Here is an 18341-nt window from a genome sequence, read left to right as displayed (position 1 = left end):
ATACAGGAAGCTGGACTAGATGGGCCTATGGCCTGATCCAGTGAGGCTGTTCTTATGTTCTAACCAACCTTCTCTTACACTTGCACAATGCACAGCTAGGGAAGACCAAGACTACTGCATAAAACACCATTCTGGGGAAACAAATGGTCCACCCTTGTTTATCTTCTCATTTTGATATGCTCCCAAGCAACCATTTAGTGAGGCACGACTTGGAAACCTTTAGGCTACAGGAGGGGCACAAGGAAGGTCACTCACTCAGCCAGCACATGACTTTCACATCCCTATCCATTATTTCCCATCATACCCCGTTCTCTGAGCTGAAAGAAGGAGGTGTTGGATAAGAGGTAGCCACGCACTGGTTCAAGGACTCCCAGGGAGTGGTCCGGAAATAGGGGGCAGTTGCTTCCCTTCCACGCTGGGCGATTCGAACGGTGAATCCATCGCCTCCTAAATGGGTTCTTTATCATCTGGAAGACACCAGATACAACAAAAAGATCACTTTGAACTTGAGTCACTTATGCTTATAGTTCTTCCTTTGGGCATGCACATTCATTTCCAAACAGAAATGAATACAATGAAGAGAGGAAAGGAAGAGAGAAGAGTGTTGGGCTAGAAAGTCTCCAGCACTGGAGACATCCGAGCCCATCTCTCTCTTCTCCTCTGCACTTCCTTCTTTGCTGCCAATGGAGAAGGGGGATGGGTAATAGTTGGTGGAATACAGGACATCAATCACTACAGGACCTGCCTGTGAATCCAGAACCTTCCCCTGGTTGAAACCTCATTTCCAGGTGTAGTAACCAAACTTAGTCTGTGGAATGTCTTCACTCCATCCCACTTATTTTTTTTCATTGTCTTAATTTTGGTTAGAAATCTGTCTGGTTGTTTTTTGTTTGTTTGTTTGTTTTTGCCTCTGTTGTGTAAATCAGAGGTGCCAATTACATGAATAACCTTTTGCCAAGGAAAGGGGGTACTGCAGAACTCTGGCCCAGAGATCCCCACAAACACCCACAACTTGGTTGTTCCACACTCAGATGCATGATCCGGAGCTTTAGGCTGCTTTCCTAATCTCAGTTTCCTGGGAGTAAGTCCCATTGAACACAATAGGACTTACTTCTGAGTAGACCTGGTTAGACTTGTGCCCTTAGTCAGCTTCATGTGGCATAACTCAAAAGCACTAACAGATCCAAAGAAGGTAAAAGTGTGGAGTGATCACAAGGCAGCATCACCCCTTGCAAAACACCACTTGCTTCCTTTTCTGTGGGACAAAAGGGGAAGTCGAGGGGGAAGTGACTTCACTGGATCCACAGAAGGGCACCGTCAGAGGGACCAGAACCATCTTCAGAAGAGGACACGTCTGCTTTTTTTGCTCTTCTGCAGGTTTCCTTAATTCTACATCTGCAGGATGAAGAGATGATGGCTCTGCCCAGCAGTGGTCGAGGAGCACTGAAGGCAATCATGCTGTCAGGTGAGCTAAAAGAACACCCTATGTTGTTGTTTTTTCAAACCCAGAATCCAACCTACAAGTGGTGTGCCGTAATTGTAGGTTCTACAAGCTAAAGATCAATGAGTTAAAAATCTGGGGGCCAACTTACCAGAAAAAAACTGAGCTGCATTGCTTCTGTGCTTTCCGGCAGCAGCTCGATGTGCAGACATCAGCACGTGATGCTTTTCGCAGCATGAAAATAAGTATTTACTCCATGCTAGTGCCTAAATATCCAGGTGTTCAACAGGCGGAGTTCGAGTAACAGATTGAGAAATTGGCAACTGTAGAGCTGAAGAGCCGCTGGAATTAGATCAGCTTCCCTGGGTAGGATAAGCCAAATTGAGGGCTAAGGAGAGGGTGGGGTCTCTGGGGTGGGCATGGAAGGCTGAATGGCAAGATGGAGCATGTTGAGATCTCATGCACTGGACAGCAGCAGTTCATGGGGTGTGGTCCTCAAAGAGTCTTGGTAGAAGGATCATGGGGGGGGGGGGTGTGTGCTTGTGGAAGCAAAGGTTTTACTCCAGAAATGTGATGCAGGAGATGGAGATCACTGAAGGGAATGGGGAATTCAGACGGTGTGGAGGATTCCAGGGTGCTGGTTGCAGGTGGATTGGAAGGGCAAGCGGGCAGAGAACTTGCACACTCCTCGTGGCTTCACACTGCAGACATCAATATGTACAGGGAACTGGGTGTAGAACAATCAACAGTGTGAATGGATGGCTTGCAAAAGAGGGCTCCTGTACTTTTAATAGTTACTAAGAAGTGGGTATCTTGGCAAGAGCAGCTTCTGTGTCAGTGTACAGGGGGGAGGAAAGTCCTATGCAAACATTAAAGTATCTCCTTTGTGTCCACTGGCCGTGCTCAAAATGGACTAGAACCTTGTGTTTGCAGTTAGCTTCTGCAGGTCCAGCAAGGGCAGAGTAGGAATCGGGCACAGTGACTTCCCAAAATGTTCCCCTTCCAAAAATGAAACATTCTAGTTTGAGTTCAAGAACCTTTATAAAACAAATTTAAAACATAATTTAAAACATAAAACAAATTTAAAAGGGCACAAGAAACAACAAGTTCTGTTCACAGCATAAATTCAAATAGATGGAACACATGGGAATGCTTTCTTTATAACAGCTAACAAATAATCGGCGACTAAATCAGTGGTAGCTGCAAAATTATCTCCCAGAAGAAAACACAAAAGATCATCAGAAGAACCAGAAGGGACAGGTCTAGTAAAGAATCACGAAGTGTTCGAAAAGCAGGGCAGAGACAGAGGATATGAACCACTGTGTCAGATTCTAAAGAAATTTGCAAGCCCTACTTTCGAACTGGGCATTGCAAAATCTTTCCTCAAGAACTGCAGAGGGAAAGATATTAAACCTGGCGAGTATAAAAGCCCGCCTCTTACTTGGGTTTACTAGTTCCCTAAGATAATTGGCTGCACGGCCAGAAGCAAAAGATAGACCAAAATAGTGGGGAGAACAAATGGGGTTGATGCTAGAAATTAAAAAACTGGGATTCGACTTCAAAAAGTCTGGTCTTAATGATAGAGTGGGCCTGTTGAAGACCAATGTCGGCAAGTGATTCCAAAGTAATATCCAAGGCTTGAAGTTTGGCTTCGAAAAGCCTAAACCAAGTGGAAGTATAAGAATTGTTTAGTAGATCGTGGAGAAGGGAATCGGGCTGAAAATTGAGATGGAGACGCAACCAATATTTAAAGGCTAAAGACCACGCCATGGTAGAGGGGAGATGAATTCCAAGTTCCAAGGCCATGGTCGATAGCCTGATTAAGTTAGGCACGCCCAGAATACGCCTGAGAAAAGTGGACGCTACCTGGTCCAGTTCTTTATTTGCGGCCTCAATCCATATGGGGACTCTATACAGGAGTTGGCTAAGGGTTTTTGCATGAAATATCTGAAGAGCCGCGGGAATATACTGATTACCACAATTAAAGTGGAAACGAGCTATTGCGTTAAGGTGAAGTGTTGTGGAAGAAATAACCAATTTCCTGTGGAGAGACCAACTAAGGCGGTGGTAAAAAGTAATCCCGAGATACTTAAAAGATTTAACTTGTTGGGAGGCATCATTACCGACTTTCCATGGGACTGGCGCCCAGGACTTGGAAAAGACCAAAATTTTGGTCTTCTCCGTATTAATTACCAGATCATTGGATGAACAGTAAGACTGAAACTCCGCCAATAAATGGTGCAACCCTGCCTCTTGTGATGTTGTTTCTGGCTTCTGAGAGACTCTTCCAGGTTCTGTTTCTAGGGCAGCTGCCTGTAGTAACAAATCATCTGTTCCTCTTCCTCTATGGAGGAAGAGAATTCATTACTACAGGCAGTTGCTCTAGAAGCAGAGCTGCAGAGCCCGGAAGGGTTTTCCAGCCATTTTCGACTACTGTGCTCCAAACTCCTTGAGGACCTTTCGTGGCACACCAGCGTATCATGGGACCCTGGTTCAAAATTACTGCCATAAGCGTTTTTAGGAGACAACTCACTTTTCCCCCATCGGGCCAGTTTTAGAGGCATTGCAGGGGCTTGGGGAGGCTTTCGGGTTGGGATTCTGCTCTAACACACTTCTCAGGAAATTCCAAAGGAAAGCAAAGTCTGGTTCGGTTACAGAGACAATATTCTAGCCAGGTATCCCCCAGAGCAGGGGTGACCAAACCCCAGCCCTGGGGCCACTTGCAGCCCTTGAGGCCTCTCAATGCAGCCCTCAGGGAGCCCCCAGTCTCCAATGAGCCTATGGCCCTCCAGAGATTTGTTGGAGCCCACACTGGCCCAATGCAACTGTTCAGCCTGAGAGCAACTTTTGACCTTTTATATGAGCTGTGGGATGTTGTCTCACATCTGTGATGCAGCAGCAGCAGCAGCAAAGGAAAGGCCAGCCTTGCTTTGTGTGAGGCCTTTTATAGGCCTTGAACTATTGCAAAACCTTCATTCATTCATATAAGTTCATCTTTAATATATTCATTTATGTAAACATGTAAACTTATTCAAATTTTAAATGTAAATTAATTCTCTCCCCCCCCCCCCCCGGCACAGTGTCAGAGAGACAATGTGGCCCACCTGCCAAAAACTTTGGACACCCCTACCCCAGAGCAACAACTTATTGTATAGTTAGAGTCTGGCTTGGCCGGCTGCTGTGCCTTTTTAGGTCATGGGGATAAAGACTGTTTTCTGCTAAGGTCTACAGACAAACCTGCTGTCAAAGACATAGGAGAAGAGGCCACAAAAACATTGGTAACTTTAGGCCCAATCCTATCCAATTTTCCAGCACCAGTGTAGCCACAATGCCACCCCAAGGTTCCCATACCTTAAGGAGGCCTCTGTATCTGCCTCCCCACCACAGAATGCAGTGCATGCCCCACTGACAGGGCTACACCAGCGCTGGAAAACTGGATAGGATTGGGCCCTTTGTTGTCTATTGCAGTGAGCAAGTCCGGCTCACACACACTGGGCAATATGCCAAGCACACAAACTGAAAAGCATGACATCGCAATGAGGAAGGCCATCAATTCACGATTGTTGGGTTGGGTGCTTTCAGGGCCAGCTGCTTGTCTAGGCCTCCCTGGATTCGAAAAGGAAGTGGAGAGGAAAAGAGAATGTTGGGCTAGCGTGTCAGAAACTAGCCCACCACTCTAGTGCTCTGGTCCATTTTTTCTCTTTTCAGTTCCTGCACTCAAGTAGAACACCTTCCATAAGACACTCTCTGAGCTGTCAACAGAAAGATTCACCATCCAGCAGAGTCATATTTCATTCTCCCCTACTCTTCAACCCCCCTTAAGACCACTGATACCCCCTTTTCAAGCCCTCCTGTTCTTAAGCCACCCTGAACCCTGTGCCTTTCTGCCCAGCAGGTTAAAATTCAACTGGTGCCTCTTCAGGTGGCTGTGAGTTTCCTCAGAACTGGTATCTGCATCTCTGGGTGCCTTGGAGCATCCACTCACTCATTCCTACACCCAAATGAAAGTTGCAGCCCCACCTATCCTGTTGACATGCAGCCTGACTAGTTCTGGGAATAGGGCGAGATCTGGGAATGTGTGGGTGAAGCTCAAGGAAAAGACGGGGTTGAAGTAAGAAGACAGACAACCGCTGAATTCCTGACACTTGGGACGATCCCTTCTAGATCTCTCTGGTCTCCCCTGCTGAAGGTGAGAGAAAGGAGGGCTCTCTTTCTGGTACTTGAGAAGGGAGTGGGGCACAGCAGTTAGAGCAGAGGGGGATAGAACCAGGCAGTGATAGGACTTCTACAGCCTTATCCTGGGCATTGCTTGGAAGTAAGTCCTAGTTGATTTGAAAGGGAGGATTTCTGGAACCTGCTTCTATTTGGATATGTGAATGGGGGGGTCTTGTTTGGGGGACAGTGTTGTCTTATGGGTAGAGCAAGGATTCCCAATGCCTCCTCCTCTCTCCAAAACATCACCCTCCTCCTCCATCCCACCCTAGTTACTTCCCCCATCATCTTCCTGAAAGGTCTCAATCACCCCATCCCCCCCCCCCCATGGAATCAGGCCCCCATTTTTTTTTTTTAAGGAAAAGCCTGGACTAAAGCACTATACTGTATAGCCAGTTGTTTGGACTTCTGGGATTTGACCTGAACTCTATGTAGGTATGGATGTGGGTGATCATAGGCAGGGTGACCAGATGTCCTCTTTTTCCAGGACATGTCCTTTTTTTAGCCTTGGGTCCTGGAAAAGAACTTAAATGTCCTCCTTTTCCCTGTGAGCAAGCCGCTACTCACAGGCAGCACAGAGCTTTCTTGTAATTAATAAATTATTAATTACATAATAATTAATATTATTAATAATGAATAATTAATTACATAAAAATAATATTGTTTTAAATTTATTAATAGGTAATATAATGTTTAAATTAACCATGTGAACTCAATATATGAGTGTTTTTAGCTTTTATATTGCCATGTCCTACATGTTCCGGGGATGTTCTAAGTTTTGGGGTGCCTTGTCCTCTTTTGCGGTGATGACATCTGGCCACGCTGATCATAGGGCAACACCCAGGAGGTGGTTCTAAGACATCTGTGCTCTTCTAGCTCTGCATGGAGCTGGATGGGCTAGCAGATTAAAAAAAAAAAAGCACCATTTATTTAAAGTGCCTGAATCTCACTCTTCAGCAGACTCCATGAGTGGCTTATGTAAGTTCTAACAATTATGGCAAAGCATTTTAGCACAACAGGCACACGTGTGGCTCGCTGGTTTCCTTCCCTCCTTACAGGGTTGTTGACAGGTCTGTGACTGCTGTGAGGAGGGAGGGGCAATAAACATGATGTGCAGGCAATGACATAGCTGGGGGGGTGCAAAGCACTAAGTTTTGCTGGGAGCCTTACTAGAGCATGTAAGAGGCCCCTCCCGCTTGGAGTCATTCCAGGCAGTGGCAGAGGCATTTTTCACCCCCTCTAGCTATGCCACTGCATGCAGGGATACACTCGCAGCCTTCTTTAGCAGAGCGTTGGATCCCATTGTCATTGGAGAAGAGGTTCAAACTGCAGATGACTCACAGTTATGACATACAATCTAAGGCGTTTGTGGTCAGTATTCTTAGTGTTGTAGTAAGAAATGTCCATTCCACAGCCCATTTCTTTTCCCAAGTTCCTGGATCCCTGAACTTCCGAGGACACAAGAGGCATTGTCAGTTGCTACAGGTTGACAATCAGCAGTGGCTGAACATGTTGCAATGACAGGTCATAGGATGGATTTCCAACACATGCAAATATTGTCTATGAACACACACACTCACATTTACAGGGAAGCAAGAGAGATACAAAAATACTGCAATGATAGAGACAGGAAGGAAGAGCCCTAGAGCACTTGGCTACCTGCCCTCAGAAAGGCCGGGATCTGGGGATTTGGAACAGAAAAAGAACTGGGCTGCGGAAAGAAAGTCCTTTCAGGAACACATGGCCACCCCTGACCCAGAGAGAACACAACCAACCTTCTCTTACACTTGCACAATGCACAGCTAGGGAAGACCAAGACTACTGCATAAAACACCATTCTGGGGAAACAAACTGTCCACCCTTGTTTATCTTCTCATTTTGATATGCTCCCAAGCAACCATTTAGTGAGGCACGACTTGGAAACCTTTAGGCTACAGGAGGGGCACAAGGAAGGTCACTCACTCAGCCAGCACATGACTTTCACATCCCTATCCATTATTTCCCATCATACCCCGTTCTCTGAGCTGAAAGAAGGAGGTGTTGGATAAGAGATAGCCACGCACTGGTTCAAGGAGTGAGTGGAGTGATCACAAGCCAGCATCACCCCTTGCAAAACACCACTTGCTTCCTTTTCTGTGGGACAAAAGGGGAAGTCGAGGGGGAAGTGACTTCACTGGATCCACAGAAGGGCACAGTCAGAGGGACCAGAACCATCTTCAGGAGAAGAGGACAGGTCTGCTTTTTTTGCTCTTCTGCAGGTTTCCTTAATTCTACATCTGCAGGATTAAGAGATGATGGTTCTACCCAGCAGTGGTCGAGGACCACTGAAGGCAATCATGCTGTCAGGTGAGCTAAAAGAACACCCTCCACACTTCCTCTCTTCCTTTTCAAATCTTAGCAGTGGAAGCAAGTGGAGCCGTACCAGAGTAGGGAGACAACATTTGACATGCTTCCTCCTTTGGCAGAAGGTGGCCTTGCCTGCCCTACCTTGCAGGGTTGTTAAGATAAAACCCAACAGGACTGCCCTGATCAAGGTGCGGCACTCTAATATGTAGAGCCGATAGTGACTGTAGAATTAAATCCCATTTTCCTTCTTCCTCCTTCCCAGGCATCTTCCTGACCAGCATTCTGCAACTGGCCCAAGCTCAGAACCAACTTGTTGTAACCAAAGAACCAGAATATCCTTATTGGGGTCAGGAAGTCTTCTTGATCCCTTCACCAATTTCCAGTAACATGACGATGTGCCAATGGTTCCGAGGCAGCACACCAGGGTTCTTGTTCTCCAACCTGATCTTTAGTTACAGCCTGGAAGGGAAAGCTCACTATACGGTATTGGGAAATGCCAGAACTGGGCGAGAATCAATCCACCAAAATTGCACCTTGCAAATCTGGAAGCTGACACCGCAGGACACAGGGACTTATACTTTTCAGATCACCCAGCAATCTGGAGAAAAGGTGAAAGATGGAAAGAAAACCTTTCAAGCCTCTACTTATCTCCACATCCAGAGTAAGTGGTAACATGTGGTAAGAGGGCAACAAACACACAACCAAATCAGAAGCTTGCCACTTTTGGACATCCAGGTTCCTATGCTTTTCACAGCTGTGAGACAGGCAGAAATGCAGTTGGTTTGGGTTTTGCATCACCTTCCTCCAAGAAGCTGAGAGCAGCAAACACGGTCCCCCTCCTTCTGTTTTATCTTCACAACAACCCTGAGAGGTGGACAAGGCTGAGAGAAAGGTCCCCTTCTGTGACTCAGTGGGAATTTGAACCCAGCACCCCTGCTCCACATGCAAAACTCTGACCACTGCACCACACTGCCTTGTTCTCATACCTGTTCCATACACAGGACCCTTGACAGGAAAAAATGGTGGTGAACGTTCCCAGCAAAGACACCCACAATCTTTTGGTAGAGCTATAACTCCACTGCCCCAAGGAACTGGGGTGTGGTGATCACCAGTCTCTCCTTACCATGTGCCACTTGTACATGGCAAACATGTGATACAACAGCTCCTGTGCTGCCTCTGCTCCTGTACTTTTTAAAGCAAAACATCACTGGAGCATTTTTCCTGCCACTTAATCCCACCGGCAGGAAAAGAGTCACTTGATACATTTAAGGCTGCTGTTTAAGAGGTACAGGAGCAGGCCTAATAAAAAAGTGGCAACCTGAGGGGGGAGGTAGATACCTTTGGGGTGAGTAGCTTAGCCTCTTCCAAATAGGGTTGCCAACTGACCAGGGGAAAAAAAAACCAAGCCTGGACAACTTCTGGAGTTGCAAAAAGCAGCTGATGAAATGTTTCAAGGCATGAAGATCTTAGCTTCACTCCAATATCTGGAGAACAAGTAATTTATTAACAGCAGAAGAGCAAGGCCTGGTTAAAACGTTGGCAACTCTATTCCCAGTATTTTGGGTGGATTAGTAAGCCCAACATGAAATACTTGTCTAATTCCAATGCCATACAAAGTCTATCAACTCTCTTTGCAGCCCCTGTACGAATCGCCGTCACTGCTGACCCACCGTTTCCCAAGCTGGGTCAGAACGTCACTCTCACCCCACAAGGAAACTTCACGCAGTATTTAAGTTGTCAGTGGACCTTTTTGCCAGTGGATCGCCCTAGACATTCACAACGTATCGTCCGTCAGATCTTGGACCATGAAGTGAAGCAGACTGGCAATGCGCTTCGAGTAAAGGTAGGAGATGGTTGCTCCTTGCGAATCACAGAGCTAACGACCACAGATACCCAAAACTACTCAGTAACAATAACAGCTCGGTCACAAGAGCCACAACAACTGCAAGAGCCACAAGAGCCAGGGCAGAGGGTCCACAGCCAACGAGAACTCGAGCAGGAGTACACAGGACACATTTCTTTAAACACTGAAGATCCACACGCTGGTAAGGATCCATCTATCCCCACTTGGGTCCGAGGAATTCTGGGAGGTTGGAGGGCTGCAAGCTGTCACTCCAAGGGATTGGATTGGACTGTCACCCAATGAACGGCACCTTAGCCCATTAATCATATGAATAATTGAATGTGAGAGTTGGGAGGAACCTTAGAGGTCATCCAGTCCAACCCCCGTGCTCAGTGCAAGTGACTACAACACCCCAACAGGAAACGCAGCAGGTCCTGAGCCAAGCCAGCCAGGGAATGATGCTGGAACATGGATCCCAACCCCCACCCCTTCTCCACTTCTTCTTCTTCCAGGCAGTTCTGCTTCTTTGAGCTACTCTGCAGGAGTCATTGCTGGGGGTCTGCTGGGATCGCTGGCCTGGGCAGACTCGCTCATGAGCCTGTTCTCAGTGCTTCTCGGTGAGTAAATCTCTTCCACCCTGACAACAAGCTGGATATGCAAGTTAAAGGAGGGGAGAAAAGAGGACTAGTGGTGATAGTGGGAATGGAGTCCAGCAGCCTGGAGGGGTGGAAACGGGGGAGCCAAAAGTATTGGGATCTTTTTCAGTATAGGGGAATATTCTTTAATTGCTGTTTCTCTCGTTTTCATCTTGTCCTTTCTTCAAGGGCCTCCAGGTGGCAGCCGTGGTTTGCTTACTGGAGCAACTAGGGTTTTGCAGGCATTTGGTCTTATGGAACCCATTTTTAATTTTTCTTTTAAAAGTGGAAGATTTTAAAGGGAAGAGAGGAGAAAGGAGCAGAAAAGGAAGTGTGGAGGAGACGAGAGTGCTGGGCTAGAACATCCATCACTGTCTTCTCCTCCACACTTCCTCTCTTCCTTTTCAAATCGTAACAGTGGAAGCAAGTGGAGCAGTACCAGAGAAAGGAAGAAGATGGTGACCTTTCCTGCCCTACCTTGCAGGGTTGTTAAGAAGATAAAACCCAACAGGGGCTACCACAAATTCAAAGGGAAGAACAATATGCATCAACCTGTTTCCTTCCCTTTTCCAGGCTCTTTCTCTTCATGGAGGCCCAAGCTCTTTCCCTGAGTGTTGACCCTGGAGTTTTTCACCTCTCTTTTTGAAAGGTATGTACATGGGCCATTAGGATAAGGTTGACTGACAGGTAGATGATATGGAGTAGAGTGTTTTCAGGGTTTAGCTGCTTGAAGTTAAAAAGTGCACTCCAAAGTCGTCGTCCGTCCCCCCCATGCAGTGAATGACAACTTGAGGATAGCACAATGATTAGAATTGCCTTTCCACCTGGTTTTATGGGGCTCAATTTAAGCCAGAGCTGAGCCCCAGAAGCTGTTTCTGAGACAAAAGCTCCACCCCCTGGATCCACAATCGAATAATATAGATTTTCTGAGCATACACAAAGTGCCCTGCTCTTGCCACTATAGAATGGCCGCAGACTGCCTTACATGCTTAGGGCCAAAGCTTCTGCACCCCCAGTTTCCTGGAAGGCTTGAAGCCTATGCCTCTCTTTTTAGAAATACTATGAACTACTTTGAAGTCATGGCAAAGGATGAAATTTTCTGGAGTGAATGAAAGATCCTGAAATAGACACCAAGCTGCAGTCTTACCTATGATTGAGAGTGGTAGGAAATCTGGGTAATACAGTGCGCAATTCTAACCCCTTATGTCAGTGCTTTCCAGCACTGACATAAGGGCAATGCAGCTCTGAGGTATATTAGTATTGGCAACCTTCAGTCTCGAAAGACTATGGTATTGCGCTCTGAAAGGTGGTTCTGACACAGCGTCTAGTGTGGCTGAAAAGGCCAATCCGGGAGTGACAATCCCTTCCACACCGGGAGCAAGTGCAGTCTGTCCCTGGTCTGTCTCCCTGGCTATGGGCCTTCCTTCTTTGCCTCTTAGCCTCAGACTGTTGGCCAAGTGTCTTTTCAAACTGGGAAAGGCCATGCTGCACAGCCTGCCTCCAAGCGGGCCGCTAAGAGGCCAGGGTTTCCCACTTGTTGAGGTCCATCCCTAAGGCCTTCAGATCCCTCTTGCAGATGTCCTTGTATCGCAGCTGTGGTCTACCTGTAGGGCGCTTTCCTTGCACGAGTTCTCCATAGAGGAGATCCTTTGGGATCCGGCCATCATCCATTCTCACGACATGACCAAGCCAACGCAGGCGTCTCTGTTTCAGCAGTGAATACATGCTAGGGATTCCAGCACGTTCCAGGATTGTGTTGTTTGGAACTTTGTCCTGCCAGGTGATGCCGAGGATGCGTCGGAGGCAGCGCATGTGGAAAGCGCTCAGTTTCCTCTCCTGTTGTGAGCGAAGAGTCCATGACTCGCTGCAGTACAGAAGTGTACTCAGGACGCAAGCTCTGTAGACCTGGATCTTGGTATGTTCCGTCAGCTTCTTGTTGGACCAGACTCTCTTTGTGAGTCTGGAAAACGTGGTAGCTGCTTTACCGATGCGCTTGTTTAGCTCGGTATCGAGAGAAAGAGTGTCGGAGATCGTTGAGCCAAGGTACACAAAGTCATGGACAACCTCCAGTTCATGCTCAGAGATTGTAATGCAGGGAGGTGAGTCCACATCCTGAACCATGACCTGTGTTTTCTTCAGGCTGATTGTCAGTCCAAAATCTTGGCAGGCCTTGCTAAAACGATCCATGAGCTGCTGGAGATCTTTGGCAGAGTGGGTAGTGACAGCTGCATCGTCGGCAAAGAGGAAGTCACGCAGACATTTCAGCTGGACTTTGGATTTTGCTCTCAGTCTGGAGAGGTTGAAGAGCTTTCCGTCTGATCTGGTCCGGAGATAGATGCCTTCTGTTGCAGTTCCAAAGGCCTGCTTCAGCAGGACAGCGAAGAAAATCCCAAACAAGGTTGGTGCAAGAACACAGCCCTGCTTCACTCCACTTCGGATGTCAAAAGGGTCTGATGTGGAGCCATCGAAGACAACAGTGCCCTTCATGTCCTTGTGAAAAGATCTGATGATGCTGAGGAGCCTGGGTGGACATCCAATCTTGGGGAGAATCTTGAAGAGGCCGTCTCTGCTGACCAGGTCGAAAGCCTTTGTGAGATCTATGAAGGCTATAAAGAGTGGCTGTCGTTGTTCCCTGCATTTCTCCTGCAGTTGTCTAAGGGAGAATACCATATCAGTGGTGGACCTGTTGGTCTGAGGTAAGGGAACAAACATTCCCTTACTTTGAGGAGGCCTCTGTGACTGACACCCAACTGCAAGACACTGCACATGTCTCATTGGCACCACTATGCCACTACTGGAAAGCACTGACATAAGCGGTTAGGATTGCACCCTTAGTCTACAATCATATCCACACTTACCTGTGAGTCAGCCCAATTGACTGTAGTGGGACTTCTTAGTCATACATGGGTTTGACTGCTTAGTGAGGTACAGCATCTCCTACTATTTAATTAATCACTAATACTGGATCCCATCATTAGTTCTCATTCCACAGATAGCTACTCAAATCAAAATGTTTTCATGTTATTTTTGACTCTCCCCTCCCTGTGTTCTCTCCCCACTATTAAGCCTTAGATTGTAGTCTCTTTGGGGCAGAGATCATCTTCTTTTGTTGCTGCTGTTTATGCTGTAAAGCACCATGTGGCTTGATGATAAGAACATAAGAACAGCCCCACTGGATCAGGCCATAGGCCCATCTAGTCTAGCTTCCTGTATCTCACAGCGGCACACCAAATGCCCCAGGGAGCACACCAGATAACAAGAGACCTCATCCTGGTGCCCTCCCTTGCATCTGGCATTCTGACATAACCCATTTCTAAAACCAGGAGGTTGCGCATACACATCATGGCTTGTACCCCGTAATGGATTTTTCCTCCAGAAACTTGTCCAATCCCCTTTTAAAGGCGTCCAGGCTAGACGCCATCACCATATCCTGTGGCAAGGAGTTCCACAGACCGACCACACGCTGAGTAAAGAAATATTTTCTTTTGTCTGTTCTAACTGAAGAGGCCCAAACGCCGTAGCCTTTCCTCATAAGGAAGGTGCCCCAGCCCTGTAATCATCTTAGTCACTCTCTTTTATGCTCTTTTATCTCGCTCATCATGATGATGATGATGATGATATACAGTACTTAACAGTGTTTCATTTGCATGTCCAAATCTTTCCACAGTCATCACCCCAAAGCAAGAGGCTATCAGCAACATATCTTTCAACTGGAAAAAAAATGGCTCTATCTTTGCTTGCAATACCAACAGGCATGTCAAGAAAGTATATAGATTTGATGCAGTCCTGATACTTGTCAGAATAAAGTGCTCTTTTGCCAGATTGAACCCTTGCTTACAAAATCATTTTTCATGCACCGACTAGTTCTTTATCGGAACTTTCAATGACAAGACTGCTGTGCTTTGAGTGGATGTGTTGAAGGGAGAATTTTGGCTGGTGCACCTTCTTCCACCATGCTTGGTGGACTATGGAAGCAAGCTCTCAATCAAGCCTGCATGAAATGTCACTCTGTCCCTTTTAAAGCTACCATTTAACAAAGGGCAGTTCAATCAGAATGTACTCCTGCATATCCTGGTGCCTTGAGCAAGTTTAGTGCTAGATCGATTAATATTAATAAATGTCTCACCAGTAACGCAAATTAAGTATGAATTTGTCATCTCATTGTTAGTAATGTTTACCAATGAATTGTATTGCTTTTTTGAGCCTTCCTTTTTTCTACCTTCTGCTTATTATGGCTTATGAAATATATTCCTAATAAAGATATTTTAAAATCAAGAATATGCACATGGCCATAACCAAGAAAAAGAGCCCTGTGGAGTTAAGGTGACCAGTTGGCATTTGGCAACCTTCAGTCTCGAAAGACTCTGGTATCACGCTCTGAATGGTGGTTCTGGGACAGCATCTAGTGTGGCTGAAAAGGCCGATTCGGGAGTGACAATCCCTTCCACACCGGGAGCAAGTGGAGTCTGCCCCTGGTCTGTCTCCCTGGCTATGCGTCTTCCTTCTTTGCCTCTTTGCCTCAGACTGTTCTCCCACCGTAGGAAGTAGCCCCTGGCGTCACGCTCTACACCAATCGAGCAAAGACTTGTTACCGGTAAACTGCTGCTTCAACACAAAACATAAGAGGGTTCCCTCCTGCAATATTGTTTCAATCACTCCTCGTGGGTTGCCATGTTTTTCGATGATCAAACTCCTATGCCTTTAAAAGCAACCTGCTACAGAGGAATTCAGTCAGTGACAGCAGAAGCCTTCACATCTCTCTCCAGCTATTAAAAAACTTTGCTGGTGTGATTTTGCACGACAGGCTCTTAGTAAAAACAAAGGAGCAGGAGCACAAAGCAAAAGGAAAACCGGTGGCAACTTCGCCATCAGAGTGACAGGACTTTAACCAGAGCTCCTAGCACCTGAAATGGCACAACAGTGTCCCTTCCTGCACAATACTTTGCTGCACAAATGCCAAGCCCTCTTATCTGCAGACATTCCAGCCATCAGCTCCACTCCTCCACCACCCAATCCCTGGAAGAAGAGAAAGTGTGGACAGTGGTGAGCCAGAGCATCACAACTGCCTTTTCTTTCAGGGTTTCAGTGGTGCTAAGTCACCATAAACCAATAAGAGTCATAAACCATAATTAGAGTCTGGCTTGGGGCAGGGAACTGGCAAGGGCAGTGAAGAGAGAAGGAGGACAAATAAACATGACATGCAGGCTGTGGCATAGCTAGAGAGGGGTGCAAAGTACTAAGTTTTGCAGGGAGCCTCACTGGAGCATTCAAGCAGCCCCTCCCCCTCAGAACTATTCCGGGCTTTGGGAGCAAAAGCTCAGCATTTTGCACCCCCTCTAGCTATGCCACTGCATGCAGGGATACACTGGCAGCCTTCTTTAGCAGAGGGTTATAACCCATTGCCATTGGAGAAGAGGTTCAAACGGCCAATGACTCACAGATGACATATAACTTAAGGCTTTCATGGTCGGTATTATTAGTGTTGTAGTAAGAAATGTTCATTCCACAGCCCATTTCTTTTCCTGGTCCAAGTTCCTGGATCCTTGAACTTCCAAGGACACAAGAGGCACTGTCAGTTGCTACAGGTTGACAGTCAGCAGAGGCTGAACATGTTGCAATGACCGGTCGTGGGATGGATTTTCAACACATGCAAATATTGTCTATGAACACCCAATACCACACACTCACACTTACAGGGAAGCAATAGAGATACAGAAATGCTGCAATGATAGGAACAGGAAGGAAGAGCCCTAAAGCACCATCAATGCTTGGCTACCAGCCCTCAGAAAGGCCAGGATCCAGAGATTTGGAACAGGAAAAGAACTGGGCTGCGGAAAGAAAGCACATAGCCCTTTAAGGCAGGGACTAGGAGAGGGGGGGTAAAGGGGGTAATTTGTACTCGGGCCCAGGGTCAGAAAGGGGGCCCACAGGCCAAAGGAGGGGGCCCAGAAAGTTCCTGGGACCTGACATTTTCCTATCTTACCTGAACTCACTGCCAGCGCATAATGCTGGGGCACAATCACGTGCATGCAGTGTTAACTGCTGCTGCAAGCCATGCACACCAGGCCCAGGAAAGCATCCATGACCCTCCTGAACACAGTGTCAAATCTGGGAGGAAACTGGCCTGCAGCAGTAGCTCTTTGGCTTGGGGATCCCATAACCATGCAGGAGTGCATAGAAGCTCAGGGACCCAGCTATAGGGCTACAGCTGCTGCAGGAGTTCATTTTGATCCTCTCTAGTGTGAGCCTAAATATGATGATGCTAATTCCCTGCAATGGATTTTCTATATTTCAAAAATTTGAGAGAGACTTAGGAGTGTGTTTGGTTTTCCAAATTACTTTATCTGGCTGCTAGTGACGCATGGTTGGGTAGGCCTGGGCTCTGCATCAAGAAACCTGGTAGACCTGAGCTCCAAAGACCATTGTGGCTGGCAGCACCCTCCCTGCGCCCTATTCTGCCTGCCCCCATGTCCCCCTTCCCCTTTGGGAAGGGGCCCTGAAGAAACTTTGTACCCCCTGACAAAGGTCCTGCTTTAAGGAACACATGGCCACCCCTGATCCAGAGAACACACCCAACATCCTCTTGCACCTGCACAATGCGCAGCTCGGGAAGACCAAGACTACTCCATAAACCGCCATTCTGGGGAACAAACTCTCCACCCTTGTTTATCTTCTCATTTTTATATGCTCATAAGCAACCATTTGGTGAGGCACGACTCGGAAACATTTAGGCTGCAGGAGTGGCACAAGGAAGGTCACCCACTCATCCGGCACATGACTTCTCTCCCACATTCTCATCCATTATTTCCCACCATGCCCCATTCTCAGAGCTGAACGAAGGAGGGGTCAGATAAGAGGTAGCCGCGCACTGGTTCAAGGACTCACAGGGAGTGGTCCGGAGATAGGGGGCAGTTGCTTCCCTTCCACGCCGGGCGATTCCACAGGTGAAGCATCACCCCTTGCAAAACAGCACTTGCTTCCCTCCTGTGGGACAAAAGGGGAAGTCGAGGGGGAAGTGACTTCATTGGATCCACAGAAGGGCACAGTTAGAAGGACCAAAACCATCTTCAGGAGAAGAGGACACGTCTGCTCTTCTGCAGGATTCATTAATTCTACATCTGCAGGATTAAGAGATGATGGCTCTGCCCAGCAGTGGTCGAGGAGCACTGAAGGCAATCATGCTGTCTGGTGAGCTAAAAGAACACCCTAGGTCTTTAGACCCAGAATCCAACCTACAAGTGGTGTGACCTACCTGTAGGTTCTACAAACTAAAGATCAATGAGTTTAAAATCTGGGGGCCAACTTAGCAGACAAAACTGAGCTGCCTTGCTTCTGTGCTTTCTGGCAGCAGCTCGATGTGCAGACATCAGCACCTGAAGCTTTTCACAGCATGGAAATAAGTATTTACTCCATGCTAGTGCCTGAATATCCAGGTGCTCAACAGGCGGAGTTCGAGTAACAGATTGAGAAATTGGCAACTGTAGTTAGATCAGCTTCCCTGGGTAGGATAAGCCAAATTGAGGGCTAAGGAGAGGGTGTGGTCTCTGGGGTGGGCATGGAAGGCTGAATGGCAAGATGGAGCATGTTGAGATCTCATGCACTGGACAGCAGCAGTTCATGGGGTGTGGTCCTCAAAGAGTCTTGGTAGAAGGATTGGGGGGGGGTGTGCTTGTGGAAGCAAAGGTTTTACTCCAGAAATGTGATGCAGGAGATGGAGATCACTGAAGGGAATGGGGAATTCAGACGGTGTGGAGGCTTCCAGGGTGCTGGTTGCAGGTGGATTGGAAGGGCAAGCAGGCAGAGAACCTGCACACTCCTCGTGGCTTCACACTGCAGACATCAATATGTGCAGGGAACTGGGTGT

General features: G+C 47.3%; 1 protein-coding gene across 4 annotated transcripts; it reads left to right on the top strand.

Moving 5' to 3' along the window:
- Positions 1-1335: 1335 nt before the first annotated feature.
- On the top strand, positions 1336-14707 carry LOC136661677 (pregnancy-specific glycoprotein 22-like). Of its 4 annotated transcripts, none has more exons than XM_066639045.1 (7): positions 1437-1465; positions 7912-7999; positions 8262-8660; positions 9637-10044; positions 10355-10459; positions 11051-11126; positions 14145-14707. In XM_066639045.1, the coding sequence occupies exons 2-6, from the start codon at positions 7945-7947 to the stop codon at positions 11086-11088; spliced, it is 1005 nt and encodes a 334-aa protein (XP_066495142.1). In that variant the 5' UTR covers positions 1437-1465; positions 7912-7944; the 3' UTR covers positions 11089-11126; positions 14145-14707. The 4 variants fall into 4 exon arrangements, with proteins under 4 accessions (XP_066495143.1, XP_066495142.1, XP_066495144.1 ...); XM_066639044.1 differs by lacking the exon at positions 1437-1465 and adding an exon at positions 5562-5630; XM_066639046.1 differs by lacking the exon at positions 7912-7999 and having other exon boundaries at positions 1336-1465.
- The last annotated feature ends 3634 nt before the right edge of the window (positions 14708-18341 follow it).

Source organism: Tiliqua scincoides, chromosome 10 (assembly GCF_035046505.1).
Source record: "Tiliqua scincoides isolate rTilSci1 chromosome 10, rTilSci1.hap2, whole genome shotgun sequence".
Lineage (NCBI taxonomy): Eukaryota > Metazoa > Chordata > Lepidosauria > Squamata > Scincidae > Tiliqua > Tiliqua scincoides.
The sequence above is the reverse complement of the archived record's forward strand: the minus strand, read 5'-3'. Positions and strand labels throughout refer to the sequence as shown.

Excerpts from the sequence above, each read along its gene's own strand:
- LOC136661677 (XM_066639046.1), top strand. The coding sequence starts at position 1,411 with ATGATGGCTCTGCCCAGCAGTGGTCGAGGAGCACTGAAGGCAATCATG. Across the intron at positions 10,045-10,354 it reads CACTGAAGATCCACACGCTG|GCAGTTCTGCTTCTTTGAGC; the intron begins GTAAGGATCCAT and ends TTCTTCTTCCAG. Across the intron at positions 10,460-11,050 it reads CCTGTTCTCAGTGCTTCTCG|GCTCTTTCTCTTCATGGAGG; the intron begins GTGAGTAAATCT and ends TCCCTTTTCCAG.